General features: G+C 40.3%; 4 protein-coding genes across 6 annotated transcripts in view; 1 reads left to right on the top strand and 3 right to left on the bottom strand.

Moving 5' to 3' along the window:
• The window catches only part of LOC145452907 (macrophage mannose receptor 1-like), a 448,907-nt gene that overhangs the window by 324,922 nt on the left and 96,181 nt on the right, over positions 1-27,804 (bottom strand). The gene's annotated exons all lie outside the window — the stretch shown is intronic.
• Positions 4,822-12,200, top strand: LOC145452913 (type I iodothyronine deiodinase-like). 2 transcript variants are annotated; one of them, XM_080331048.1, is made up of 4 exons: positions 4,822-5,628; positions 5,684-5,714; positions 7,293-7,418; positions 7,484-7,673. In XM_080331048.1, exons 1-4 carry the CDS (start codon positions 5,517-5,519, stop codon positions 7,542-7,544), a joined length of 330 nt encoding a protein of 109 aa, XP_080187174.1. In that variant the 5' UTR covers positions 4,822-5,516; the 3' UTR covers positions 7,545-7,673. The 2 variants fall into 2 exon arrangements, with proteins under 2 accessions (XP_080187174.1, XP_080187173.1); XM_080331047.1 differs by lacking the exons at positions 4,822-5,628; positions 5,684-5,714 and adding an exon at positions 11,725-12,200 and having other exon boundaries at positions 7,295-7,418; positions 7,484-7,678.
• LOC145452363 (uncharacterized) lies at positions 17,372-19,731 on the bottom strand. Its single transcript, XM_080330568.1, has 5 exons — positions 19,233-19,731; positions 18,998-19,165; positions 18,883-18,933; positions 18,724-18,822; positions 17,372-17,867 (listed from the first exon to the last, which is right to left on the bottom strand). The coding sequence occupies exons 1-5, from the start codon at positions 19,579-19,581 to the stop codon at positions 17,662-17,664; spliced, it is 873 nt and encodes a 290-aa protein (XP_080186694.1). The 5' UTR covers positions 19,582-19,731; the 3' UTR covers positions 17,372-17,661.
• LOC145452802 (receptor-type tyrosine-protein phosphatase alpha-like) lies at positions 21,458-27,259 on the bottom strand. 2 transcript variants are annotated; one of them, XM_080330942.1, is made up of 7 exons: positions 27,172-27,259; positions 26,916-26,989; positions 26,737-26,859; positions 24,829-24,942; positions 24,592-24,737; positions 23,090-23,225; positions 21,458-22,935 (listed from the first exon to the last, which is right to left on the bottom strand). In XM_080330942.1, exons 1-7 carry the CDS (start codon positions 27,212-27,214, stop codon positions 22,861-22,863), a joined length of 711 nt encoding a protein of 236 aa, XP_080187068.1. In that variant the 5' UTR covers positions 27,215-27,259; the 3' UTR covers positions 21,458-22,860. The 2 variants fall into 2 exon arrangements, with proteins under 2 accessions (XP_080187068.1, XP_080187067.1); XM_080330941.1 differs by lacking the exon at positions 21,458-22,935 and having other exon boundaries at positions 22,946-23,225.

Raw genomic sequence — 27,804 nt, 5'->3', positions numbered from 1 at the left:
ACCTCAAACTGCTTGAAGTAGAAGTCGAATTGTCTGACTTTAAATCTACTCAATTAAGTAAGTAGTTTTGAAATCAGTCTTAATCCGTTCCCTTGGACTGTCAAAAGCTACGGATTGAGCTATGCGGAAGGTGCAGAGAGCTTGATTCGTATTGATGCATCCCTGGAGATATCAATTTTCGACAGAATAAGGTTTCTTTCGCATTATGGGATGTAAATTATAGTATTGATATGAAAATGCTATACTGTAACCCTTTGTTTACTAGAAGACCCCGTTTTAGAGCATGGCATGACGCCCTAACCCATATTATAAGGCCCTAAGTTTTGGAGAAAAGCAATACGGATACGGATACGGAAGCAATACGGAAGTTGTATCGGATACGGTTTCAACACGTTGCACGATTAATTAGTATACGTTAATAACAAATATTGTGGATCGTAAAATTTATATATAGCGTAGCTTTATTTTCGGAAAATAGAGGCATTACTACTCTTGCTTTTATGCTTCAACATGTTCGTTCAGCAGACAAAAGAATTGAAAGTAATCAGAACTCAAAGTATGATACTCCAAGTATCACACTCGGAATTGAAAGGGAAATACAAATACCACTTTTAAGAAGCAGAAAATAAATTTCATGTCTTTTGTCCATAAAGCTTCAAAGGTGATCTGCTAAAACAGGTGTAGCGAATTTACCAGATTATCAGGACATCACGCCATCGGCTGCTAGATAATAACGATAGGATAAGTAATTGCTAGATCGCGAAACGGTAGTTTCAAACGTTATGGTGGGCCATAATCACTGTGATGAAATATTCAATATCGGCGACGATGCGGTATGGGCGGAACCATAAGCATTCCGGTACCTAAATTATATTCACTGACACTTTCTTGAAAACATATATGTCATTCCATAACTACGGTGCGCGAAGCGCAACCAAATTTCTAGGCTTTACTTGACTTTTATAAATATTAAATGTGGTACTTCGTGTAAACAGCTCCGGAACTCCTCAGACTATCTTTCGTTTTGGGGGATTAAACTAATTCTACTTGACGAACTGGAATAGCGAAAAGTAAGTAAGTAGATCACAAAATATTATGAAGTAGAAGTAGAAGTAGAGAAAATCATATCTACTGGAGTAAGTACCAGAAATAGAGGAAAACCACTTGAGTTCTTCTAAAAAGTACAAGTACTTCGACCACATCTGCTGACCACCTCTGGCTATGGTAGTTTGGTTTGTACAAGTCTGGTACAAAGATTAAGTTTATTTACTCGTCTATGAACGACAGGGTAGTCGATTGATCTTGTGGACTATGCACACACTGTTTTCGTGCAGATACAAGATCCAATCGGCAGACATAATTGTGCGAAAAATTATCGGAATGACAGATTTCGGGATATCGATTGCGAGGTCTCGCAATGCACGTTTCACTCCTGTTATGCCGAAACTGACGCCAGCGTCTGACTTCTTGAATATGGCCGTTCTAGTTGAAACGGAATATATATATATATTTATACCCAATAGCTACAGGGGATTTTGATCAGTAATCCGGACGATGAATATAAAAAGTCGTACTTGGAATAGCCAATCTATATATACCCCAGCTAAACAAACTGCTCCACTTATAACGTCACTCAGTAGAGGCTCCATCGCGACATTTAAAGCCATGGACCATACTTAGGCGTGGAGGCTATATCCGTGACTGGCAGCCGACCAGTCATGACTTGATATCAAATTAATTTGCCAATATTAGTTAATCAACCATCATCCCAAATAACGCGGCCGTACCCAGCTATGCAAAATCTGCATTCGCCATCCGGATCATTAAATATACGTCCCGCCTCTTATATTATGGGCACAAAGTAACCTGAGTATAGCATTATGCAGCAGACGTTAATTGCACTGTACGTTAAAACTGAATCTTCGATGCTATTTTCTGTGACAAGACAAACACGGGTAAAAGTAGGCCAGAGTGCACAAAGCGGATAATCATCATGATTGAATTAAATGTCAATATTTAGATCGCTCCTCGGTTAAACTGGAGATAAGTCTGTACAGAGTTCAATTCGCGAATCACCCGGTTGTGTCGAGAGGAAGTGCGAGAGTGTTGTGACACCGGGGGGGTATGGATTGAGATGATTTGTCTAACGCAGAGGTCTCAAACACGCGGCCCGCGGGCCGCATGTGGCCCGCCAGATCATTTTGTGCGGCCCGCGACGACATTTAAGATTTCAATTAATTATACAATATATAAGTGCCACATATATCTTTTTAAGTTTTAAAGTGAACATTCGCTCTTAAATTGCTCCGAAAGCCTGAAACTATTCACCAAACTTCACTATCCGCGTCCATGCAGTAGACGATTTACTATTTCGCCACATTTCCAATTCATGATGATAAACCCTGACCCTTAGACCAGGGGTGGGCAAACTTTTGAGCTCGCGGGCCGCATTCAACATCTGAATCCATTCGCGGGCCGCACTATATAAAATTGAGACTATAAACCAAAACGCAATATTGGTATTGTATTATATAGTGAGGACATGGGGATAATATCTATGCTTATTTACAACAATCCACATATTGCTTTGATGATATCGTACAAGCCTCAGACACAGTGGCGAGATTTCATAGGCTGGTCGGCCTCAATAACCAATTTGACAAAACTATAGCGATGAAAGTCGGTTGTCCCGATTCTTAGAACAGGATTGAAATTTAAATCTCAGAGCAGCGATCTGTTCAAAGATTTACTAAGTCAACTTCTGGTTCAGTTCAAGGACACACAATGCTGACAGCATCATAACCATGTTAGCTTCATACACGCTTCTACTATGTGTAGATAAAATATAAATACCCTAATTCTACACATACATAGAAGGAATCTACCTAAGACACGCGCGAATCGTTTTTATAAGCGCATCACTGAAATAATTAAAACTGGAGTGGCCAATCTGAACTCACACTCGTGATCCGAATTATGTTAATCTCGTTTAGGATTTTTGTCATGTTTAGCAGATGAAACCTTTCAAACTGCGTGGGCTGATTATTTGATCGCATGGAAGGTTACGACTGTGGGTGAGAGATTTTTAAATATTAAATTCAGACTAAATACTAGGTAATAATTATGAATAGGATGAAAATCCCGCGAAGCGCGAAAATATTTTTCAGTTGAGCCCATCTTCGGGCCCCCGCCCAAGAATTATCATGGTGAAATAGGTTAAGAAAAAGTTTAATCAAGTGTCTGCATTAATTCGATATTTAGTACGCATTTTATCAATATTTTTAATAAGTTTCTTTATACTCTCGCGGGCCGCACAGAACAGTTTGACGGGCCGTAGTTTGCCCGCCCCTGCCTTAGACGATAGTCGTTTACAGCACTATGCTTAGACGATTCGTGACTGAAATTTGTGAGTAGACTTGGACGCGACCTTTATTAGAATTACTCTGACTCGGGCTGACTCAGCCAAATTAAAATGACCCGGGTGGACACGGAGTCATGGGAATAGTAATAAATCAGAAGGTCGCAACGAGGTATTTCGCTTACTAAGGCAATCTTTTAGTTACATCTTGGGTCGCTAAACCATGTTATGAAGGCCACTTAATGTATTGAGTGCCGTAGCGGTACGCTCCAACGATGTAACAACAACGAGTTGTTCGGCGTTCCGACATTTCTATAACTATGACACATTCATTAATATATTTATAATGTTATTTTGCCGCTCTAATATTCGAAGGTAATTGACCATGAGCTTAATCACCCACTTATCACGAGTACACCCGAATCTTGGATTGGGCCACACTGCTAAACCCCACATGCTGTGATATCAGATCAATCTCTGTTATCAATCTGTATAATTCACAATATTCATTGTAGCTGCAAAATTATAACATGATAGCTTTTATGATAGCATTATATATTTTTCCGCTCACATGGCGTCTATATCTTAAAATTTATATGTATCAAATAGTTATAAATGTGATGATTTTTTCATGCCAGCTCCAAATTGATACAAGAGTAAATAACATTTTTATGCGGTGTGTTGAATGTCAGTCTGCTGTATCGGCACACTTCTAATACGACAATTTCATCCCGTCAACTAAGGCCTACTTGGAAAGACATGGAATACCCTTATTGATGCTGCGGCCCGCGGCGTCGTAAAAACTGGGGAAATGGCCCGCGAGCACATTTGAGGTTGGGACCTCTGGTCTAACGCCTCTTATAGTGCGTCCAATCGAAAATAGATGCATAGATGCATTACATATGGAAATGATGGGCTAAATGATATTTAATTATCTTCGTATTAGTGGTATGGTTCTCGGGAAAACAATAAGAACCAGGGCATACACTGCCCTACGATATATTCGTGCGTTACTGCTTTCCGAAAGAATATCTACTCATATAGCTTATAACCTTACAGTATTTTTTGATGAACCTTAGTACATTGTTGAGTACCTTCCTGTTGGTAAATCTATTTATATGGAGTTCGTGATACCTAATGAAAGTGGTTTATAGCCCCACATCAACACCACGTCTGGTGCTGATGGACCTAATTGTTGAGTGCCAATCCAACCCACACTAACTCACCTACTAAGCTTGTGATAAGTAAATTGGATGTATTGTCTGCGGTAGAGCGTGGCAGAATGCTTCGAGCACTCAATCGTAAATCAGTATTAACTGTAATGATTCGAACTCGAGCATCGGGAAATACTGGGGACCTCGATGAGTAATATCACAGTGTCTAAATCGTACAGTACAAAAATTTACCTGTTATTGCGCAGAACAAATCCATAGCCTATTTTCAAAGTGCAAAGAAATATTTTCTCAGGCCTATAATCTATATGGGGGTCAATTTTGCCATCAGCGGCCGCATAACGTACCGTTGTACCGCATGAGACTCAACAAATTTATCCATGCAATATAAACGATGAACCAGGATCTATTAAACCTAGAGATATTTCAATTTACAAAACGTTGAAAACAGTATATCCAACATGTGCTTAATGAAGGCACACTGTAACGACCTATACATATGATGGAGGAATAATATACTCCTTCGCGCGGTATCGACATGTACTTCACTTACATTTCTGCAACCACGCGCAAGCAATATAGGGACTGATTACAAAAGCAGCCATAATGTAAATATTGACTCAATAAACAGATAAATGATGACTTGGCCGATTTTGCAGAATCGTAGCGATGTAGACGTTCCGTATCGAGGCTAAAATTGTATATATAGGCTAGTAATGATGTAACTACGGGCAGTTCGGCACAGCTCGTCCTGGATTCGCAATAAATATTGGATTTCTTCGACTTGGACTTAAATTTCGATGTTACACTTACATCCTGAACAGCAATTTGATTTGGCAACATTCAATCCCTTCATATTAGATCAGTGCAGTATTATCTGTTTGTGTGTTCGCAGGTATCAGCTATGTATTGGTAGCACAGGGATGACGAGACATATATAATCACGGAATTTATCATCGAAAGTTGCGTGTAGAACAAGGCAAATCATGAAGGATTTTATCGCCGTTCGCCTAATCAAGGGTGTTTTCCAACCTGTAAGGGTCATTGCCGTCTGTAGTTTAGTGACAGTATTCCGGTATTTTGGGATATGCAAAAAAGGTTAGTTTTGAAGTTGCTTGGTGAGTGTGTGATAATCAACGGTAGCTTGTTTCAGGAAGCGGATTGTTCGGGCATCTGCCAAACATGTGAGTGAGCATCATGTTTACCATGAAATGGATAATAACATTAATGAACACATAATAAAAAGGCAGTTCCTATTGTTGCCTTTTAGATTATTAGGTACGATAGTACAGGGACGCAACATCAATACGGGTTTACATGCAGGTTGGTTACACGTAGCCTACCCATCGGTCTTGCTCATTCTCCGAGTGATCATAGTAAAAACTACCCACACTACTCCCTGACATATGTCATTATATGGTAGGATTACCTTCCCCTTTTCTAAATCAACGGTTATAGGTGTGGCAGATGAATTTTGTATACTTACATTTCCCACAATCTAGATTTAAACCCCCACCATTCAAGTAATAAGTGTTGCTAGAAAGTGCGACGATAAATAAGGTCTTGCAACATTTCCGTGAGTTAAAGGCCAGTTCAATCGTTTATTTTCACTTTTTTATCGCTATGCTGAACGAATTAAAATGCTAGCAATAATTTCAGACATCAGAGTTGACGCCTTACTTTTACACCTGTCAAAATAACGCTCGTGATAATGCAACTTCACTCTCAACTCGGTGTGGTAATTACAGAACAATTGCAGCATTCAAGCATTCAGTATAATGTTCTACAGTCCATCAGTCTAATTCAGTGGTTCCCAACGTGGGCGATATCGCCCCCAGGGGGCGATTTGGCGGTCTAGGGGGGCGAAAACAACGTAGGGGGCGATGGGGGGAGATGGTGCGTTAAAACGGCTATATTGGAGTCGGGACCGTAACCACCGCACCCCAAACCCCCGAATTGGGGGTGGGGAGGGGGCGAAATCGAAGGAAGCCCAAAATTATTTCGTGAATTAACATGAAAGATAGAGTAATATTTTGGAAATTCATGCGACTTTGTCAAAAATTTCAATATTTTCATGTATCTTGATGTTGGGGTCCTCGTCACCCAACAAAAATACGCATGATTTATGGAAATGGGAGACTTCGGCGTCGGCCATTACTGCGCCACGACGCACCAAGACGTATGAAGTTAGATAGAGGCCATGTAACATGTGCCTCCGAGAAGTGTGCCAGAACGATCAGCAGCGACAAGACCTTGGCCGAAAAGGAATGCCCTTGTGCTGACCGAAAATTTCGATATATATGCATATATGTTAAGCTGACGAAGTGCTGTTTTTCGGTTCCCAATATTTGGGGGGCGATGATCGGCGAGGAGCTTCAAAAGGGGGCGATGAGTCGAAAAAGGTTGGGAACCACTGGTCTAATTAGTGAGAAATGCAAGTAATCTAATTTGTGAAATTTTCTGTGGTCTCATTCTAATTCTAATATAATTTCTGGTTCTACTGAAATGACTACAGGAGACGTGTATAATGCATATCTTTTGCCAATTCATAATGCTTATTCAAATAAATTTGAAAGTGGACTGTTCAGCAATAATTCTAATCGTATCATAATTACAAAAAATATATAGCTATGATATAGTAATAGCAATCTCATTGGGAATAGTTTTAAATGTTCTAGCAGTCATCCTCGGGTTTCCAGTCGCCGCCTGAAAGTGCCAAATCTATGCGGAAATGATATCTGTCTCATAGTACTTCGTTGCAGGTCATGGAAAATGCTCGATTTCGTGAAAGAAAATATATTCCTAGCCGAATTCAAACGAGAGGCACTTCTCGGTCAAAAGGCACCGTATCCAGTTATCTACGGAATCGAAACATTTGAAAGGAGAAGGTAGCCCATCGACGCTCTACCTCTATATTGAACTGACACTGACAAATTAATTTTTAACTCTTCAGAATTCTGGATTTTTCATCTTCCGCTAAGCCACTGGTGTTAGTATTCGGGTCGGGCACCTGAGGTCCATTTGCCGACTCATTGGCGGATCTTGAATCCACCATGAGAAGGTACAGCGAGAAAGCAAACTTTCTCGTTATTTACATCAAAGAGGCCCACCCTGATGACAGTGTTTGGGCCGGAAAACCCTCTGCCAGGTAAGAAATTGACATCCGCCAGGTGGATAAAATCTATAAACAATTAAACATTTTAGAAAATTAGTATGCCTAAAATTTTCAGTCGTTTTTACTGTTCATCTCGTATGATGTCTAGTATTGGCTTGATTATACGGATTGCTCGAGCCCAATATCCCGCATTGATCAATGGTTCTTGAATATTTCAGACAGAGAACCAAACATGAGGTTTATTGGCATCTCGCGATCAACGCCTCTCACATCGAAATAATGTATTTTGTTGATATTATGCTACATTTTCTGTTCATATGTGAAGTAGAAAAGGTGCATGCGTCAGTTGTACGCAACAAAGGTCTAAGAAGCATGTGTGACGCACGCGATTTCGGTATTATTCGCCAACCGGCGACGGACGGTCATGTTGGGCCAAGTTTTTCGTCACTGCACTGCGCCTAGTCTCATTTTGGTCAAAACCTCGTGTCTACAAGTGTCCATGCGCGGAATGGCTTGGATCCGAAATACCTGAACCTGCATGTTGCACATCGCTAGACAAAAGCAACCCAACGTTAGCCCACAGTGTTATGCGATCAGAGGTGGTCAGTAACGAAGTACTAATACTTTGTGGAAGTACTCAAGTAATTTTCTCCTACTTCTGGCACTTACTCAGGTAGATCTAATTTTCTCTACTTCTACTTCGTAATATTTTACAATCTAGTTACTTACTCTTAGCTATTTTCAGTTTGTCAATTAGACGTAGTTTAATCCTCCAATACGAAAGATAGCCAGAGGAATTATGGGACTGTTTTCACGAACTTTATATCCATAAAAGTCAAGTAAAGCCCGGAAATTGTGTTGCGCTTTGCGCACAGTAGTTATGGAGTGACAAATATGTTTTCACGAAAATATCAGTGAATATAATTTAGGTACCGGATTGCTTGGTTATACTCACATCGCATTGTCGCCCATATCAAATATTAAATCACAGTAAATATGGCCCACCATAACGTTTGAAACTACTGTTTCGCAATCTAGCAATCACCTACAGTGGCGGCTCGTGGCAATATCGGGTGGTGGGGCAAGGGCTGCGAGCGACTTTTATCAACATGACGTCGCAATGGCGTTTTCCAATGTAAAACAGTAACTTTATGATGGTCACATGAATTTCCCAACAACAGTGATTTTAACGTAGGTGCCGCGAGAGGTTTGCCGGTGAGCCGTGACTTGAAGTGTGGTAACAAATGTTTTATTCATTTTTTTAATCAAAGGATTATTTTACAAAATGTACGTGAACTAAGAATCGTCCCTGTGCCACGAATCAATTATCAGGTCATCCTTAGTAGCATGCGTTATGATTTCATGGTAGAGTTAGAGATTTTGCAAATCGATAGGCCCTAATTTTTCTAAGCCCGTCCGAGAGTGTTTCGTACACGATCCTGGTGTGTTACGACCACTGAGCTGGTGGTTACGACCAGGTGATAGGCAACCAAAGCGGAGGTACCCGGCGTACGATTGGATCAATGGACTGGACAACTTAGACCTCTAATTTTCGCTCAAAAGGCAACTGCGTAAACTACGTACGGAGCAAAGATTCAATACGATTCATGTTCGCACTTGACTTGACCTGACTAATGCCAATGACTAGAACTCGAGAGATTGCGTAAGCCGAACTGGAAAGGTCAACGAGTTCGGACACATACGCAATTGTTATCTCATAGATTGGGCCTGTCATATTGAATCTAGATGATCAATTTGAATGGTCTTTGAAGAACTAAGGACAGCAGCCTCGGAACTTCGGTCTCGGAACAACATAGGACATTTTGGGCTTGAAACTGGAGACTGTGACACAACACATACGGCTTACTGTCTATAAGTCTGCTGCGAAATCGCCGTTGGAAAATATATTCATCAATAAATACATGAATGAAAGCCGCAAACTTAGTATACTGTTACAAGAAATCATCAAGAAGTAGCATAGGCCTACGCAGTCTCATACATAACTCATTCCGGCATGGTACACTGTCAAAATCAATACAAACAAACGAACACCAAACGGTTTTTGCGTAAATCTGTTAGCGATAAATGAAGAGTCAGCTCTCACTCGACTTTGGAAACGAAATTACCACCAACATAGTTCAGTGACAAACTTAAAACTTGTTTGTTACAGCGGTCGATACTAACATTAAGACTTACCGTACCAAACTGCCAAATGTCATGACCGATCTCGGTATGCAACATCGTCAAAATCAATGGAGACCAATACCGGCTTTTGAGTAAAATCTGTTTGCTGTACAATGTACAATTGTACATGATAGATCAGCACACACTATACTTCGGAAACGAAATTACTACCCTTATCTTTAAGTAGCAAGCCTGAAACTTGGAGCAGTGTTAAATACTACCTTCACGACATATCATACCAAGTTTCAAGAATTATCATGGTGCGAAACACCATCAAAATCGACCTATACCAGCAAAGGCCGACTCAACGCATATTACGGTAACCGAGTTCAGATATAGATGCGATTGTTACATCACACCTTAGGGGCGACAAGGCATATTCGCCCCGGTTGCTCGGCCATTTCACGAATAGGAGAGAGTAAATCACCGTTTCTTTATTGTGCGCGGCTTTGAGAGAATAGATAGTGAAAGCTTGTTATGAGCGCTACCGGGGCAAGCCCCGGCTAGGCATTCACAAAGCGAAAACACCGAAGAGAATTCTATTTTCGCAGATACTTCGCTATGTATGGGCATTTGCAAGCGAAAGCACAAGAAGAACGCGGGTTTCGCTGTGATCTCGGTATATATTGTGCGCTGTGCGTCTATAAATGGTTAAATTGTGGAACAGGAATTTTAGGTGGGGCAATGCCCCAGTTGCCCTATAGGACGAGCCGCCACTGATCACCTATCATTTCGTAATATAGCAGCCCATGACGTGTCCTGCTAATCTGGAAAATCCGGGATTTTTGAACGTTACACCTGTTTTAACAGATCATCTTTAAAGCATTATGGACAAAAGACATGAAATACATTTTCCGCTTTTTAGAAGTGGTATTTGTATTTCACTTTCCATTCGGAGTATCATATATATACTTTTAGTTCTAATTACTTTCAGTTCTTTAGTCTGCAGAACATAAATGTTGAAGCATAAAAACAAGCGTAGTAATGCCTCTATTTTTCGCCACAACTTGGGACCATATAATATGGGGTACGGCGCCATGCCATGATATTCTCTAAAACAAAGTAAAGTAGTAGTAGTAAACAAGCGTTAATATCGCATTTTCATATCAATACTATAATTTGCATCCCATGATGCGAAAGAATGCTTATTCTGTCGAAAATTGATACCTCCCGGGATGCATCAATACGAATCAAGCTCTCTGCACCTACCGCATAGCTGAATTTGAGGCTTTTGACAGTCCATGCGAACGAATTAGGACTCCTTTCAAAACTACTTACTTACTCGAGTAGATTTTAAGTCACTCAATTCTACTTCTACTTCAAGTAGTTTTAGGTGGCTTGTGGAAGAAGTACTTCTACTCGTACTTGAGTAGATTTTCCGTCGCTACTTCTACTTCTCCTTGAGTAGCTTTCATGACTACTTTTACCACCTCTGTATGCGATACTAGGAATAAACCGTTATTTCACAGTTGCGCATACAGTCAGATTAATATTTGTTTATTATAAGTATTTCAAAAAATATAGGATGAGGCTGCAATGCTGTGATGTTTCCCTCCCTTTATCGTGCCGCACAGGTTACAACTTTCCAGAGAAACCGATCACAGACAATCTCATACAAAGTACAAAGAGTACAAAGATCCGCACATTTTCAAGAGAATGAACTATGAATTAATATTAACTGAACTAATTATTTTTGTAATTGTTATACGAATTCTGTAATTCGAATTGTAATCATGACTTGGAAAACACTGCAGCTATAATTTTAGCAATAATCCAATTTGGAAAATATGAAACTTTTCTAGTTGTCCAAATATGATTTCAGAAGTATTATCTCAGGAATAATCTTATCTATACGACATCTTCCTGCTCTGATAGTATTTCAAATCAAAATTCAGATTCCACGGGAACACGCACAGCTGTATTAAGGAACGGAACGAGGCAGCTAAACTCTTACAACCGTTCTTCCCGTGCCCGATCTATCTTGACGGAATGGCAGATGAGGCCACCACCTTGTATTCTGCTTTTCCAGACAAGATGGCTATCATTTGCGATTCAAAGATCGCCTACATCGGAGAGCAAGGACCGTGGGGATTTCGCGTGGACGAGATGGTTGCATGCCTCGAAAGAATTCTGAAACGATAACATTGCTAGTGGTTTCACAGCGCATTGCAAGTAACAATTGTGGTGCCATAGTCAACGAACAATAAACTTGATGGTCCCTCTATCTGAAACGATTAATTTCTAACAAATGACAACTTCTGCGGAAAATGCTAATATTGCAACCGCTGAGTTTGATGTACTTTAGATATGTCTACAGATCTGTGTTCTATCATAGGTTGAATAAAAACAAGCGTCGATCTAGCGTATTTGATTGTTTTTTACTGAATATCGCGTATTTATACCTCGACAGCGAAATCAGCTAGCGATAGGAATATGAGACGAAAAGTCAGTCAATAAGTCAAATGTTCCTCTCGATGTTGAAAGTATGTGGCGTATGTACCAAATGTTTGCAAACCCTTTTATTTCAATAAAACTAATGTAACTGCTGATGTAGCCAGTAACGAAGTAGGTTACTTCTTCTTTTTCGGATAATACTAAACTAAGTGGCCGTAACATTACCGCCGTCAAGTCCTTGGCCATAGGCAACCACACGATGGTGCTCCTTTCAAATATGTTTCACAGAAAGTTGCCATGAGCAACACGCATGAAAAAGTCTCATCCAGGGGATCTACACGTTAATATATTGTAAAGCGAGAGAAGTATTGGAATGCATGACTAATCGGGTTCTGCAAAATACGGAAAAATTCAAAAATTATATATTGTGATGTCTTATACTTGAGATATTTATTGAAAACATCAACCGGCCTGTGCGAAGCTCACAGGAGGGAAGGGTAATGAGGGAAGCATTTGGAAGTAGCTGGCGAAGAGTGGGCGTGCCGGTGACTACATTATGGTAGATTACGGAAGGGTAATGATCAGGTAACAGTAGGCTTACCATATTTTGGAAATGTAAAAAGAGGACACTTTTTTCAGAAACTTGCAAGATGCAAAACCGGAGTAGAATTCTCCAAAACCGGTGAATTTTTCTCACTTTGTGATCGGTTGACTGAAAAAAAGGTCATCTTTTCGCTCAGAGCTAAAATCACCGTTTTTCACTCCGAAATACCCGCCGGAGCGTCACTTCTGTGCTAATTTGCGGCATATCACTCATAATTTGCTCTAAATCTGACCTAAATTTTCCAAAAAGAGGACAGAATCTCAAAAAAGAGGACAAAAGGGCGTCCTCCGAGGACACTTTCAAAAAAGTAAAAAAAGAGGACAAATCCTCTTAAAAGAGGACGTATGGTAAGCCTAGGTAACAGCGATCGCTGCATCCTCCTCGCCAGAAGAGTATAGCTAGCAATCGGGTAAGAGTGAGTATAGTTAATCAATCATCAACAGCAGGCACGACCAAACGCAACTCTGTACTGCTACTGCAGGGGTCGGTAAATCAAAAATGGTCGTGGGCGACTTTTCAAAATTTGTAGATGCCGCTGGCCGCATGATTTCACTATCATGTTATAAATAGTCAACGCGGTCAAGCCACCACGTAAACAATTTTGACAATTTTTTTGACTTAACGCACCAATTTTGACAAAATATTGACTTATTGTGACTTGTTAAAAATATCACCCTTCATATTACTAGCAAATATTTATACATTCTCAGCTCATGTGATCAGATGATACAGTTGTGTCTTCGAACATTTAAGGCAGTTATTAATGCTTCATCTTTGGGGGCGGGGGTAATCGTTATTAATTACTGTTGCATACTGTCCTTTCTTGACCTCCCATTAGGATGGTCGGTATAGTGGAAATATATCGGATTCACCCAAACGTATAGGCCTACCAGAAATAAATTTCCTTTGCGATGAGGAGAACACGATTAAAAATTGGTATTTCGTTATAAGACGCACCAATGTCCTCTCCTGTTCGCATATGTACTGTGGGGCCCGGATTACCAAGGACTCCATTACATTGAAATCGAAAATTGAATCACGCGTAACGATCCGATAGTTTCAAGAATAATTAAAAGCTCTGCAATTCAAATTGTATATTGACGGCCGCCAACATATCCTAATCCAGTGGTTCTCAACCTTTTTGTCTTCGCGGATCCCTTTTGAACCGTCATGGACCCCGCGGACCCCTTAAAGTTTAAGTTCGCATTTAGCTCATTCTCTTGCCAACTATAGGCTTGTGATAAACAGCGACATAATGACCTTTCCTGGCAATAAAATCATACTGTATGTAGAAATTGGCTGGAATTTTATTATTCTGAAGTGTATTCTGCAGCTGCATTTCTTAAATTATGTGGTCACGTCTTGAAAATTCACGCATTTCGAAGTGATATGAACGAGTGCCGAAAATCCATTTCCAAAATGGTAAAGGTGGAGGCGAATGTAACATTACCACCTGACTCTTCCGACGACACCTTCGTCTGTGATCGAAACATATTATTTGACACCCAAATAGAGAAACAGATTTCAATGAAGTTATCACGTCCAGATTAGTCGTTTTTGTCTGCTGCTCATCTTCAAGATGTTCTGAAGTATAGTGGTTATATGTGTAAAAGACCTCAGTTAATCGCACACGATTCGGCAACTGCTGGAGAGACTTTATCAAGTGCAGGGTTGTAACCAAGTCACAAGGCTCCGAGTCACAAGTCAATCTCATTTTTATATTTTTGACTCGAGTCAAGTCGAGTAATTTTCAATTCCCACCGAGTCAAGTCCGAGTCCAAGTCAGCGAACAGAGGATCGAGTCCGAGTCATGGTATTTTGACTCGAGTCCGAGTTCAAGTTATTGTGTTGACTGCTCAGTTTCCAGTTAAAGTCTTCCTAATCCCACTTTCTTAACTCTGTTCGGTGATATTGAATGGTTCGCTTTTATAATATATCAATTTTCCTCACTTTTAACAGTTTCTGGTCGCATTTTCATGCACCAGTACCAACAAACGAAATCCCAATAGTGTGTTGGCTTCGAAATTACAATGAAATGTCGGTCTTGGCCGTCGGAATCTCGAGTCAATGACTTGCTTCGAGTCATGCGCAATGACTCGAGTCCAAGTCGAGTCAATACACAGATTGACTCGAGTCGAGTCATTTCCGTATTTTGATAAAATGACTCGATTCGAGTCGAGTCATCCGAAAATCGTTACTCGAGTCATTACAACCCTGATCAAGTGTCCTACCGCCGAAGCGGCTGGATACAAAAGAGCAAGTGAGAACACGACGCAATTATAATACAACTGATATAAGGACAGTATTATAGAGCAGGGATCCCACATTGTATATCACACGAGGAAATGGATTCCATGACGTGGACTTGACCCCTTTTTTACGAAAAAATATTTTTCAGCAAACCTGAACAAAACATCTCTAAACTGCAATATGTTTTTATAAGTAGGCTTATGCTATTGGCAAGTAAAGTTAGTTTGCATGTTCGGACAGTTCATCTCATATAGTGTCATTCTATTGATGTGAGTCCTGAAGCTTTAGTAGTTTTGAAGCGAAACTGCCTCGTCATTTCCCTAATTTTAAAAAAAGTTACAAATAGCTAATAAGTCATTTTGCAAATTTAGAGGTCTCGCGGACCCCCGGTTAAGAACCATGGCGTGGATATTACATTTCAGATGACCATTCTGTTTATGAAAGTCCTGAAGATTTAGCAGTTACGAAGCCAGACTGCCTCATGAACTTCGTAGCTTAAAAAGAAGGTAATCAATCATGTTGTAATCTTAGAGGCTTCGCGGACCCCCTGAAAATGCTTCACGGACCCCCAGGGGTCCGCGGACCCCCGGTTGGGAACAACTGTGACCTAATCGAATTAAGTGTCGACGGCCGCATCATTTTCCGCCTACTGCCGGATTTCCTTGCCTGGCTAGCGAGACACAATAGCCTTACTTTCTAGAAAACTATCTCCGTGTTAAGCTTGGTCTTTTGGGGAGCACGAAATCGTTTTCTGATAAGGGTATCGGTCTTGACACTGAGGGACCAGTGCACGCCAAAGCAATAAGCCCATTCATATCAGCTAATTATCCCTCCATGGAATGATATTATCATCATCGTATCAGCTAGTGAGGGATAGTGGCATTGGACGCAGGAGAATAACTTACTTTGAACGACAACAACCTTGTGTTTAAACTGAAATCAATTTCGACATTTCAAAATGCTTCACTAAGGGTGGGTTTCAAAAAGTTGTCTTAATTTAGACCTGGCTTAAGGCCAGTGAATGACTTGGCCAAGACGCCAGGCGACGGCGGTCTTAATTCGGTTTCAAATGTCAATTTGGCGCCGCGCTCGGCCAAGTCCGTTAGTTGCGAGTAATTACTGTCTACTTCGTCGCTGTAGCGAGTTCAACACGGAACCGAGGCCAGATTGTTATTGTTTTGAGTTGCTCGTGGATGAATGAAAGGAGATCAGTGGAGGATTATGGAATTGCTGGAGTTGTTGGAATTTACTGACGATGATGATGAACAGTACAGACTGCCAAGAAAGTATCTCGCAGATGTTCAGAACCCCTTCGAAAGGTATTCGAACAACGAGTTCAGACTGCGATTCCGGTTTTCAAAAGACGCAACTCACTATCTTTTTGGGCTGTTGAAAGATGATGAAGAATTGACCTGCAGAGACCATGCTCTTCCGCCAATACTACAACTAACTTGCGCCTTACGGTTTTTCGCGGATGGCCATTTTCAACAGACTGATGGTGACCTAGCTGGTATAAGCAAAGTAACTGCTCACAGAAGCATTCACAAAATTACCCGTGCCATATGCCGCAAGAAGCTCCTGTTTTTGAATTTTCCTACTGACCTCGCCAAAGTAAAGCATGAATTTTATGACATTGCAGGCTTCCCAAACGTTGTTGGAGCAATCGATTGTACTCATCTACCCATAATATCCCCTGGCGGTGATAATGCAGAGGTGTTCCGGAACAGAAAAGGTTATTTTTCATTGAACGTTCAAATGATATGTGATGCACAGCGAGTCGTAACAAACATTGTCACACGTTGGTATGGATCTTGTCACGATTCAAGAATCTTTGACAATTCGGTGATCCGTGATCGATTCGAAGATAATCAAATCGATGGATATTTGCTTGGGGATAATGGATATCCACTGAGGAGCTACTTACACCACCACTATTATCACCAAGAACATCGGCCGAAAAAAAGTATAATCACGCTCATATTGTAACCCGCTCTCGCATAGAGCAGTGCTTTGGCATGCTGAAAAAAAGATTTTTCGCCTTAGCTATACCGATGAGGACCAAGCTCAGCAATTCCACCAATATCGTCGTGGCCATAACCTGCCTTCATAATCTGGCAATTCGGACACGACAGATGACTGATGAAACGGAAGTTGATGACGCATTCGAACCAGATGCTTCAGACCACCCTCATGTAGCATCGACTCCTTCTGGACAATCCGAGCGACAAAGCATAATTTTGAGATACTTTTCAAACTAATCCATGAATATTCTTTTTCTACACATTCCATTTCAATTACAAAGAAACAAACATGAGCTTTATTGCGTGTGTCATGTAAAAATGAAAATTCGCATAGCGGCTGATAGTAAGTTTAACACAGTATAGCAGGATAGCATAAAACAGTATAGCAGGATAGCATAAGCGCCTAAGCGGTGTAGAAAAACGGTGGAAGCAATTTTATAAATTGCAATACAGGATAGCATGAGCAGTGTGGAAAACCTCGGCAAGAAAAGAATGGCGTGTCAACGAAATTGAACGAAGTATACAGAAAATTGGTTCAGACACTGGATTCAGTGAGCAAAAATTCACTGATACTTTTTGTCCAGCATCTCGGACTTTTTTTTATAATGGTTCACTTTGAGATCATGCTCGATTTGTCTCATTCTCGTCTCCGTAACTCTCATTTCCAAATCCTTTTCCAGGAGTCTTTTTTTAGCCTTGCTCTCCTCCAATTTAGCGTTTAGTACATCCAACCTCATTTCTTCGTAGGTGGCCTTAGGCTTAGAGCGAGCTGTTTGGAAAGATGAAAATGATAAATACCACGAGTTTTAAAAAAATGTTGATATTTATATTGCTGCAATATGTCCAAAATTCCGCAGTTGATTGCAGGGGTCGGCAACCTCTGGTCCGTAGACCAGCACTTTTCAAGTCCGTTCCTGGTCTGCGAAAAGTTATTTTATCATGCTTTGGCAAGTAAAGCGGGTTTTCATAATTATAGTGGTCAAGATCCCTGATGCTCATTTGGAAAAATTCAAGTGAATCGAAACTTAATTGTAACTGGTTGCATAAGCATAGGGATGTTAACACAGTTTCGTACGTCTGAAACATGGATATCCAGAGTTCTGAATATTCCTGGTACACGGACTGAATAGCCATCATTTTTGAATCCACGTTATACCCTGATCAATGACCAATGACCATGGTAACATAACATGAAAGTTACTTCTGATATGGCCGCATTTCAATTTCTCGTGTAGTCTATGGCCGTATTCCAGGACCTAGACGTAATGAACAAAATGGACGTCAACTACACATGTTTATCTGTCCGTGTCCATTTCCGGTGAACTGCGTACTAATCTATTTCTGCATTATTCTAATCTATTCTGAATTATTTTCCTCTGCTGCTCGCATCTGTAGGCTACTATATTCTGGGGATCAGATTGCATAATTCAATTACTATATTGTAGTTGAAAAATGAAGCCGAATTGAAAATTTCAAGAATAATTAAAATCTCTCAATTCCGAAATTCAATTTGCATGTTGACGGCCGCAAGCACATACTAATTGAATTACGTGTCGACGGCCGCACAAATGTCCGGCCATCCCAGAAATAGACAATGGTTAAATCAGAAATGAATGCGAATTTACCTTGATTTGGTAGTGGATTGTTCATGACGGAGCAAGTAGAAGTAGAAGTTGAAGTTCCAACTGCAACCCCAGACGTTGACAGATCAGGTGTACTAGGATCTATCAGAAAATATCCAGTAAATTCTCAAGCAGTGAATAGAAATTGTATTGTATACTTACGGTTCAGTGTCGGAACGGAAAAAAGTTCGACCATAGAAGTTTCAGAAGAACCTAAAGATAAATCGTATTAGATCATGTTATCACCATTCAAGTGTATATACAGATATATATAGACCTATTTCAGAGCATGGCAGTTCTATGCCTGCTACATTTTCTGTGGTGCTGAAAGATGGCGCCTCCATTTGTGTTTCGCAGCCTGCATATGACTCTTGTTGCACTTGTACTGATATTGAATCATCATCAAATTGACTGGGGATGCTACTTATTTGACTTGGTATCAAACCTGTGAAAAACAATCCTGAATTATTATGTAGTCTACACAAGGAATGATGGATTACTGCAGCACCTACTTTTGATCTTGGCATAGATCATGTCTGATGCAGTTGGTTGAAGGTCAGGTATTCCACCACCAGTTTTTCTTTGCTCCCTTACTCGTTGCGCCTCATGCTTTTTACAATCGCTCTTCAAATTTTTCCAGAGTTTTTTCAACTTGTCCTCATTTCTCTCCACTTGTGCAATTCCTGATGAATTGAATTCACTGACAAGTTTGCGCCAGGCCGCTTCTTTATTCTTACTAAAATCCTTATCGCTCTGTCCACTAGTTTTGCTGGTAATCAAAACGGGGTATTTTCCAATCAAGTCGATAAATCCATTTTTTTCAGCTGTGCTGAAATTCGGAGCGCGTGCAGTGCCAGCCATTGCTTGTTCAGGATAATAAATTTTGAGGGGTGATAGCCAAAGAGTCAACTAGACCAAATTGAGTATGAGCACAATGCTGGTAAAAACAATACCTACGTCATCAGCAATATTTAATAAAGTCAAAAATATACATATTGATGCAAGTTCCATATAGTCAGCACTATTGCTGAAAGTAACAGCGGTTGAACATATTTACGACAACGCTCATATGGGTGGGACGAAAATGGAAATCAAGATAAAAACCATGCAATCTGGCAAAATTGCGTGCAACGTTGATTAGGCCATACTGTACCAAATACGTACGATACATATTTTCATTTTTCTAATGACGCGTCATGCGTTCACTTTTTGGCTATGACCCCAGCAAAGGCAAACTGTCAAAACACCGACATGCTTAAGAGGTAACCAAGAAATTCTGAAGAGTCAGAAAACTGCAATGACAAGGTGACAGCAAGATGCAGACAAGACGTCACAACCTAATCTCGGTGCTTCTTCGATACATGTGCCATATTAACCGATGTTCCCCATGACCACTCATCAGCATCATTACCTTAACGGATTCGCATCGCTGACTATTGTTTACCCACATAGGCAGGGGAGATAGCGTAGTGGTGACGATAAGCGTCCACCAATCTGACGGACCCGGTTCGATTCCTGTCGGAGGTTTATCCGTTCTTACGGCAACAAAAAGGTCTCCGCTTCAAAAAGATCAACATCGAAAAGAACTGTGACATCGGGTACTCTAGGCCGAGGTGGATGTTAGAGTAGAGGATCGCTACTGATGCGTGTCGTTCGACATCCTCCTATCTGTTCATAGCATTGTGTCTTATTGCATTGTACATTGTTTGTGACTTGTTCAGATGAAAAATATAACCCAACGATATTAATATATATTATTATTCACAATAGAAATAGTCCAACGGTAGGGCACATCTTTACGCCTTGCCTGAAATATCACATCCCCTGTCTCGTAACCACAGTCATATCATATTCGTAACTGAATCGATTGGGGCCAGCGATCGCGGGTTATAGTGGTCATGGGGAACATTGCTTGATACTATATGGTGCGGGTATGGAAGAAGTGCTGATGTGTCCTGTGTGCATCAGGGCTCTGGCTATCCATTTGACCTGAAATCCGTTCAGTATACGAACACCCCTGCAGCATTCCCCTGTAAATCCCACTATATAACGGTATGACATCAACTTGTCACGTTTGTGATAAAAACATTGTTCCAAACTGCCTGAAAGCAATATACAATGATCTAATCTGATTTGCCAAGCTATACATCAGAAAAACGGCCAGTATCCTTCAACAACCAGCACAACAGTTACCAGCACTGGTGACTTCAGCCTACCCCCTAGCTGGCTTGGATATCTGTCTTAACTAAGCGCACGCTGGAGGGGAAATCCCCTCAAGTCACACTTTTGAAACCGACTTCAGCCTGAGGGGTGTAGCTTAAGCCCGACGACGGGATTAAGTTGACTATTTGAAACCCACCCTAAGTGCTCTTCCGAAATTTAAAATCAGGTCGCGAGCCGCGAAATGTGACCTCAAGGGCCGCTTGTTGGTGACTCCAGCTGTAGAGACACTGCCAGGCTCGCTCTTCGTGATTTTTTTGCTTGGATTGATTGGCAAGACGTGGTAAATTAAACAGCCGGGGAACAATTTCTGGACGTGGCAAGGCAAAGGACTGCAATAACCTGCTATTGACTGTGTTTTACTTCTCTGCCTGTGGAGGATTCGCCAATAGTTCAAGCAGCCGTTATGTTGTGGTCTGATGTAAAGCTGAAACTGCGTAATGGAATCTGGTTTCATTCGCGATCACTCCTTTTACAGTTAACTGTGCTTCCACTCGTGCCTCATCTTCCCAAAAGTTTGAGAGCTTTACACCTATGCTGCACTCACATTGCATGCATGCTTACTGATTCATGCTCGTAGTGCCGTCTGCAATCTGCATGTCCGAGTCACCAATGAAGCGAGAGATCTGTTTATTGCGAGCTATGTTAGTTACTTACGAGAATTGAATATCCTATACATACATATAGCCGAGCGGTTGCGAAATTGCAGACTGCGTGACTATTTGAAGTAGCAGAAATTTCCAAGTGTTCGATATGATTACCCAGAATAGTGGAAATATATACAGAAAAAGAGCTTCGAAACATGGCATTTAGTTGTAATATATTCAGGCAGATTTAAACGAATTTCACTTATCAATAGCAACAATCTTCAGGCTACACATGTCTACGTTGGGGTAGGGTTGCATTTAAAACAAATGATGTTTTGAAACACTTTGTTTAAAACATGTCTTTTTAAACAAAGGCCCAGTAAAAAAATTGTGATTCTTTGTATTGTAAAATTATGCCATAATTGTGTAAATACTTTCCAAAAACATGTTGTATGCGCCACATCTGTACTATGGGGGTCAGATGTCAATTGACACTACAATATTAAATCGAAAACAAAGTCGCATTAAATCGCGCACAGCCCAAAGAAAATTTGAAGATCAATCAAAGTCTCTCTAAAATTCAGGAGTTAATTCATAAATTAATTTTTTTGTCGACGGCCGCCAACACATACTAATTGAATTACGTGTCCACGTCCGCACAAATTCCCTTATGCGGTCGCAAATTGGCCACCCCTGATCTATATATTCATTAGGATTGCATCTAAAAGCAACGGTGTTTTAAAACACTTTGTTTCAAACATGTTTTGAACAGTGTTTTGAACAAAGGCCTTTAAAAAAAATTGTGTGGAAAAATTATGCCATAATTGTGTAAATACTTTCCACAAAACATGTTATATGAACCTACGGACAATTACCACCCGATGTAGACGACTTATATCGATGTGGGATGGTTGGAACCCTCAAAATAGTCAGGGTTCAACATTAATAGTACATATATTTCGTCAAAGGAGCTATATTTACCCTATATCTTTATTTGTCAATGTCAATCGACTATTACGTCGCAATTTGAAGATTCGTGACGTCATGGCTAAAAAAATATTCAAAAAATAAAAATAAAAACATGTTTTAAATTAGGACCTTGTTTTCAACATGTTTGCTTTAAATTGATTTTTGTTTCAAATGCAACCCTACGTAAGGGGACCACCAGAAACGCTGTCCTGGCATTCAGTGGAAATTTTGATACCATTGGATATGAATCTCGGCTAGTATTTTTTTCATGGCAGTCCGTCTCCACATATATACAAGTCCACTTTGATAGATCGACCATAAGTGAATAAAAAATGAGCAAATTCATCCTCTCATTCTGACATTCTCACGCGAAGTTTGAATATGCGTCGAACTTGTGGAGATATCCCATGACTGCCTCATAGCAAAGTTCGTATTGTTCCTGCAAATGACCAATAATTTAAAATATATCTGGTAAACAGAAATCATTGCTAACACACGGGCCGACGAATCAGATAAAAATTGTGTGTGACTGCAACTAGTAGTAAATCAGTATATTTCGTACGAAAATTACATCTTAGATGTAACCGACTTACCGTGGTGCATACTATTCCCTCTTTGCAATCTCGAAGATCTTTGACCGTTCGAAACACGTCAACGCGGTCCTCAACCTTCAGTCGTTCAAGGAGATTCATCACCGCACAAAATACGCCACTCATTCCTTTTCCGTTTCTTGAATTTGAAATAGATCGCATTGATTCTTACATCGCCTCTTTGTGTAAGTCTATATAAAAACACATGCCGGACGACAACATGCACTAAGTAATTAATTTTAGCATGTGAGCGATTACCTCTGCAACGACTAATCGATTGACTCGATGCATCGTAGTGTGAAATCTGTTCATAAAAGAATTTAGTTACCCGTATAGGGAGATGTATAGTGCGAATATAATTTTCGATAGCTCACACAATTCCAAATGAGACCCACATGTGATCATAAATAGTAGTGGTTTTCTCATATATCTCATTGTCGGTCGCACAACAAAACTGCATTAAAAGTGGGTCGCGAATTGAAAAAGTTGGGAAGCATTGATCAATACCCAGCAAGGTAACGTAAAATAATGTCGAATATATAGCTTCCATTGTTATCCTAATAATTACCATTACAATTGGTACAGTGTATAGCAGTTAGGATTACCATATTTTGGAAACTGGAAAAGAGGACACTGTTTCAAAATTTTTAAACTTAGAATACCGGAGGAAAATCTTCGTCGTCGGTTGACTAAAAACAAAAACAAATCAACTTTCCGGCTCAGCTCCCGAAATAGCCACTGGAGCGTTACTTCAATGCTGATTTACTGTAACTTAGTTGCATTTGCGCTACATTTAACAAAAATTATCAATAAAGAGGAACAAATCCCGAAAATTAAGACATTGTTTAGTTATGCGAAACTATTACTATGTTTTGGTGTGGAGTAGAGAGCAGTAAAATCACACTGTACATATATATCAGGTTCTTTAGGGTCCAAGAGCCTTTTTAAAAGACGCTATAAAAAATGTTATCATCTCTGAATCTACTCTACCGTAACAAAGGAAAAATGCAGCACAGCAGTAGTGGTATAATCCACGGCTGCAACACCAATGGGTTGTGGGTTCGAGTCCGACCGGGGTCGACTCCAGAATTCCTACCGAAGTGTTGGAGGTTTATCTAGGCTCCTCCTCGCTGTATCATCCGTGTAAGCGGTGCCATATAGAAGCCGTGCTACAAGTCGGCCGATACGGAATAAAAATGATGAAAATTGGCCCGATGTAAATGACCATGACCATAGTAGTCGACAAGCACCATGATTACCTCAAAACGAACAAAACCCTTGCTGAACGAAGAACGTATGATGGATGCATTCCTAAGCTTGGATTTACATATCTATACGACAACGCAGTGTGAAAGCAACAATCTGTTTTATGTTTAACATTCCTGACCAATGAGTCAATGATACCAGGAAAGCAGAAAGTTGAAACATATGGGGCATTGATTTTGCGACAAAATAGGGATCAGCGCTAAATGTTTGGCAACCCCTGATACTTGATATATACTCACTTGCAATGCACCACAGTGCTACCGCCAGCCTCGCGACGTGCCTTTTGTAACGCAGTGACGCCATCGTTGATTTTCATGATCTGATTTGCCTTCCCTTCCTTCGGGTTTAACTTGATTCCAATGTGCTTTACAGTTTTCTGAGAATTCTGGAATATATTTTTGTAGGTGGTTCACTTTTGCCAGCCCCATTGATTCTAGCATGCAAGGTAAACTTAATATCACCACGGAAATGCTAACCGTTGCTTTATCCGAAACGATCAAGACTCGGGTTTCAAAGTTAGAGGTCGATTCTTCTGTTGTCACTTGAATTGAGTCACTACTCGCTTCATTCCAGTACGCGAAGGATTTATGCTGTTGAATGAAGTAGAAAAACTTTGGTCTGTTTAATGATGATAGATGGTGCATCACTGTTTAATTGTGCAATTGATGCTCATTGAATATTTTCAGATATTAAAAGGATCGATAACTAGGTATGGGGAAAATCGAATGCTTTGGTTATTCGGTTCCAAATATGAGGCTTCAAGTTCAAAGCTAGTAATCGATTATCACTTAGAATAACGTCATACCACTTTAAAATATGTGGAAAGTAGAAATATCTATCTTTTATGTGACCACAAAGACAGTAAATTGACAAAGTCAGTATAAATTGTACGTGTCTGAACATGTGTTTCACAGCCATTATGAGAATACGATTAATGAAGATGAAATTTATTCCATATTCAAGAAAGCTTGCAAAATACAAACTCTCGCAACCGTGCTCAACGGAGTAGTCTGATTTCAACTTCATTTGAGCAAATTTTTGAAATTCCTTGGAGATATAGAGAGCAATTCCCGCGTGTAAGTCATTCATTGCTTTATAGCTTTGACAGTAGCCTAAAGCTTGTCGCGCTGGGCAGCTCTTGTCAGTAGCTTGCGAACTGCACTGCCTAAGACAGACTTAGATGCAACATTTGCCCGGTTTCGCCCTCAACTAGGCTATAAATCAACACAATTTAATTAATTTCCAAAACTGATCAAATTTAGCCTGACAGGACAGAACGACGCCTTGCTCTCTGTACTCACTACCAGCATCAGGATTAGTCGTAGGGTGACCTACCTTGAAATTAATTAATGGATGTCTTGTTCAATGTTTTTTTGTTATTTTCAAACAAGTTTGGAGAAATTTGTCAGCAATGTAAAAGACTCAACAACTGGAATGCAGATTCAAAATTGGCGTAAGATATACCTTATGTATATTATTAGATCAGGGGTGGGCAGCCTGCGACCATAGAAGGAAATTTGAGCGGACGTCGACGCCTAATTCAATTAGTATGTGTTGGCGGCCGTAGACATGCAAATTGCAATTACGAATTCACTCCCGCATTTTCGAGAGATTTTAATTAATCTTGAAATTTTCTTCCCCCTCCGCGCAATTCAACAAGACTTCATTTTTCGATTTTAATGCAGTAGCGCCCTTCTTAATCTGAGCCGGATGGGAATTGGCAAGAAATAACAATTCGGTCGCGGCCCTGAAAAATTTTTGCGCTCCGCGCGACAGTATGCACCTCTCGACAAATATTCATAACATTGCCACTCGCGATTTCGGTGCGTACAATAGGCCATTGTGAAAAGTAGAATAGTGCGGAGTTCACCGGGAATGGATATGGACAGTTTACCGTAGGAATTTTGCATCCAGATCGTTCATTGCGGCTATGCCCTGGAAAGCGGCCTTACACTACATAGGCAATCGAAATGCGGCCATGATTATCAAAAACATTGCTCACCTCTGTATTATATGATGTGCTCTTTTTGACATGACGATAAATGCAAGGGGGTCAGGGGGCGCGATGTTCTTGACCATCTCCAAGGGGGCGCGTGTCAAAAAAGGTTGAGAACCACTGCTCTAACGTGTGTAGCTTTTTAATACATGATTTGTATGTTGTGATACCACCCATCGTGGTGTCAAGGTTTTCATAGTTGGAATGATATCAATGCTATATAATTCCCGTTGATAGATTAACTAGGTACTCGGAAACACTCATCTCTCAACTCGATTCGGATCATTATAATTACCAGGTGTGAAAGCGACATCTATATATTGGACTAGATATCTTGGGCAACTTTAATAACAATAGTAATCGACAAAGCGCCTTAACATTTCTGCACCTTCAATTCCGTGAATGCCACAATCGTCGTCACATTAAAAGTGAACAGAAGCTTGTAGAATATATCTGCGGTCTCTTGCTTGGGCGCACACATGGCAATCACGCACATCGAATCGTCGTAAATCTGCAACAGAGTCAAAGTGTAATTTGTCGAAATGGCGCGAAGAAATATTTCTTTACTTCGAGAAACGAGGCGCTGAGCGGGTGCATAATTTCTAATCCGTCCTCAAAAAATTTGACTTTCATGCGCTCGTCTAAAAGCAAATTGCGGTTAGGATTTGCCTTTCTCATCAGCGTCAACATGATATTCATTTATGACACTTAATTGTTCCTATTTAGTTATTTCACGTATATGATTAGTGTGTGTCAGGAAATCGCAATAAGTAGTCGTCCACAGAGGAATTCATTCTGATGCACGTGATAAGGCATAACTTACATGTTGAAATCTTATCGATTTGCTCGTTTTGCGTCATAACCATCGGCTTGACTCTTGACAAATTCCGGAATTGCTGAGCGATCAAGTTTGCCCTAACAAAAAACAATAAACACTTGGGAACGAGCCGGATGTGATAAAAATAAAATTTGCCTCCATAATAGCTTAAGCCTATACTATAGTCTGTGTCTGTGTTTGACATACAGGAAAAATATACTTCAAACTGCACGCATGATTATTGCACAGTTCGATTTTGGATAATACGTTGAGTCATGACTTCAAAGCCTGAAGCAGTGGTAAACCTAAACTTAAAGAACTTGTTCTTTTATGTTCAGGTGTTTATTGATACATTTATTAAAAATATGTAATAGTTAGCTAAAAATCATTTGCCACTGTGGCATCGTTAGCAAAGCAAAGTTTGATTCAATTTTTTAAATATCATCCTTGCCTCAGAGAAAATGTGATTCGAACTCCTTTAGAAAAAACTTGTAAATCAAGTGGAGTAGTTTCAGAGTTCTTCATTTCCTACTTCCATGTAGCCTAGCTCTGCTTGATGCGAATTTGCATCTGTTGCCTTTTGGGGCACTAGTCGCGTCTGGCCAAATCAATTGGAATGTGGTATGTGGGGAAAAGTCA

The sequence above is a fragment of the Botryllus schlosseri genome, chromosome 12 (assembly GCF_051294905.1).
Source record: "Botryllus schlosseri isolate E-star chromosome 12, Bs_hap1, whole genome shotgun sequence".
Lineage (NCBI taxonomy): Eukaryota > Metazoa > Chordata > Ascidiacea > Stolidobranchia > Styelidae > Botryllus > Botryllus schlosseri.
Note: the sequence above shows the minus strand (reverse complement) of the source record. Positions and strands in the feature narration are given on the sequence as shown.

Excerpts from the sequence above, each read along its gene's own strand:
- LOC145452363 (XM_080330568.1), bottom strand. The coding sequence starts at position 19,581 with ATGGCTGGCACTGCACGCGCTCCGAATTTCAGCACAGCTGAAAAAAAT. Across the intron at positions 18,823-18,882 it reads TTCCGTTCCGACACTGAACC|ATCCTAGTACACCTGATCTG; the intron begins GTAAGTATACAA and ends ATTTTCTGATAG. Across the intron at positions 17,868-18,723 it reads CAATCCACTACCAAATCAAG|CTCGCTCTAAGCCTAAGGCC; the intron begins GTAAATTCGCAT and ends CTTTCCAAACAG.
- LOC145452913 (XM_080331047.1), top strand. The coding sequence starts at position 7,584 with ATGAGAAGGTACAGCGAGAAAGCAAACTTTCTCGTTATTTACATCAAA. Across the intron at positions 7,679-11,724 it reads GCCGGAAAACCCTCTGCCAG|ATTCCACGGGAACACGCACA; the intron begins GTAAGAAATTGA and ends ATCAAAATTCAG.
- LOC145452802 (XM_080330941.1), bottom strand. The coding sequence starts at position 27,214 with ATGGTTATGACGCAAAACGAGCAAATCGATAAGATTTCAACAT. Across the intron at positions 26,860-26,915 it reads TCAGCGCCTCGTTTCTCGAA|ATTTACGACGATTCGATGTG; the intron begins GTAAAGAAATAT and ends ACTCTGTTGCAG. Across the intron at positions 24,943-26,736 it reads TGGCATTCACGGAATTGAAG|CATAAATCCTTCGCGTACTG; the intron begins GTGCAGAAATGT and ends TTCATTCAACAG.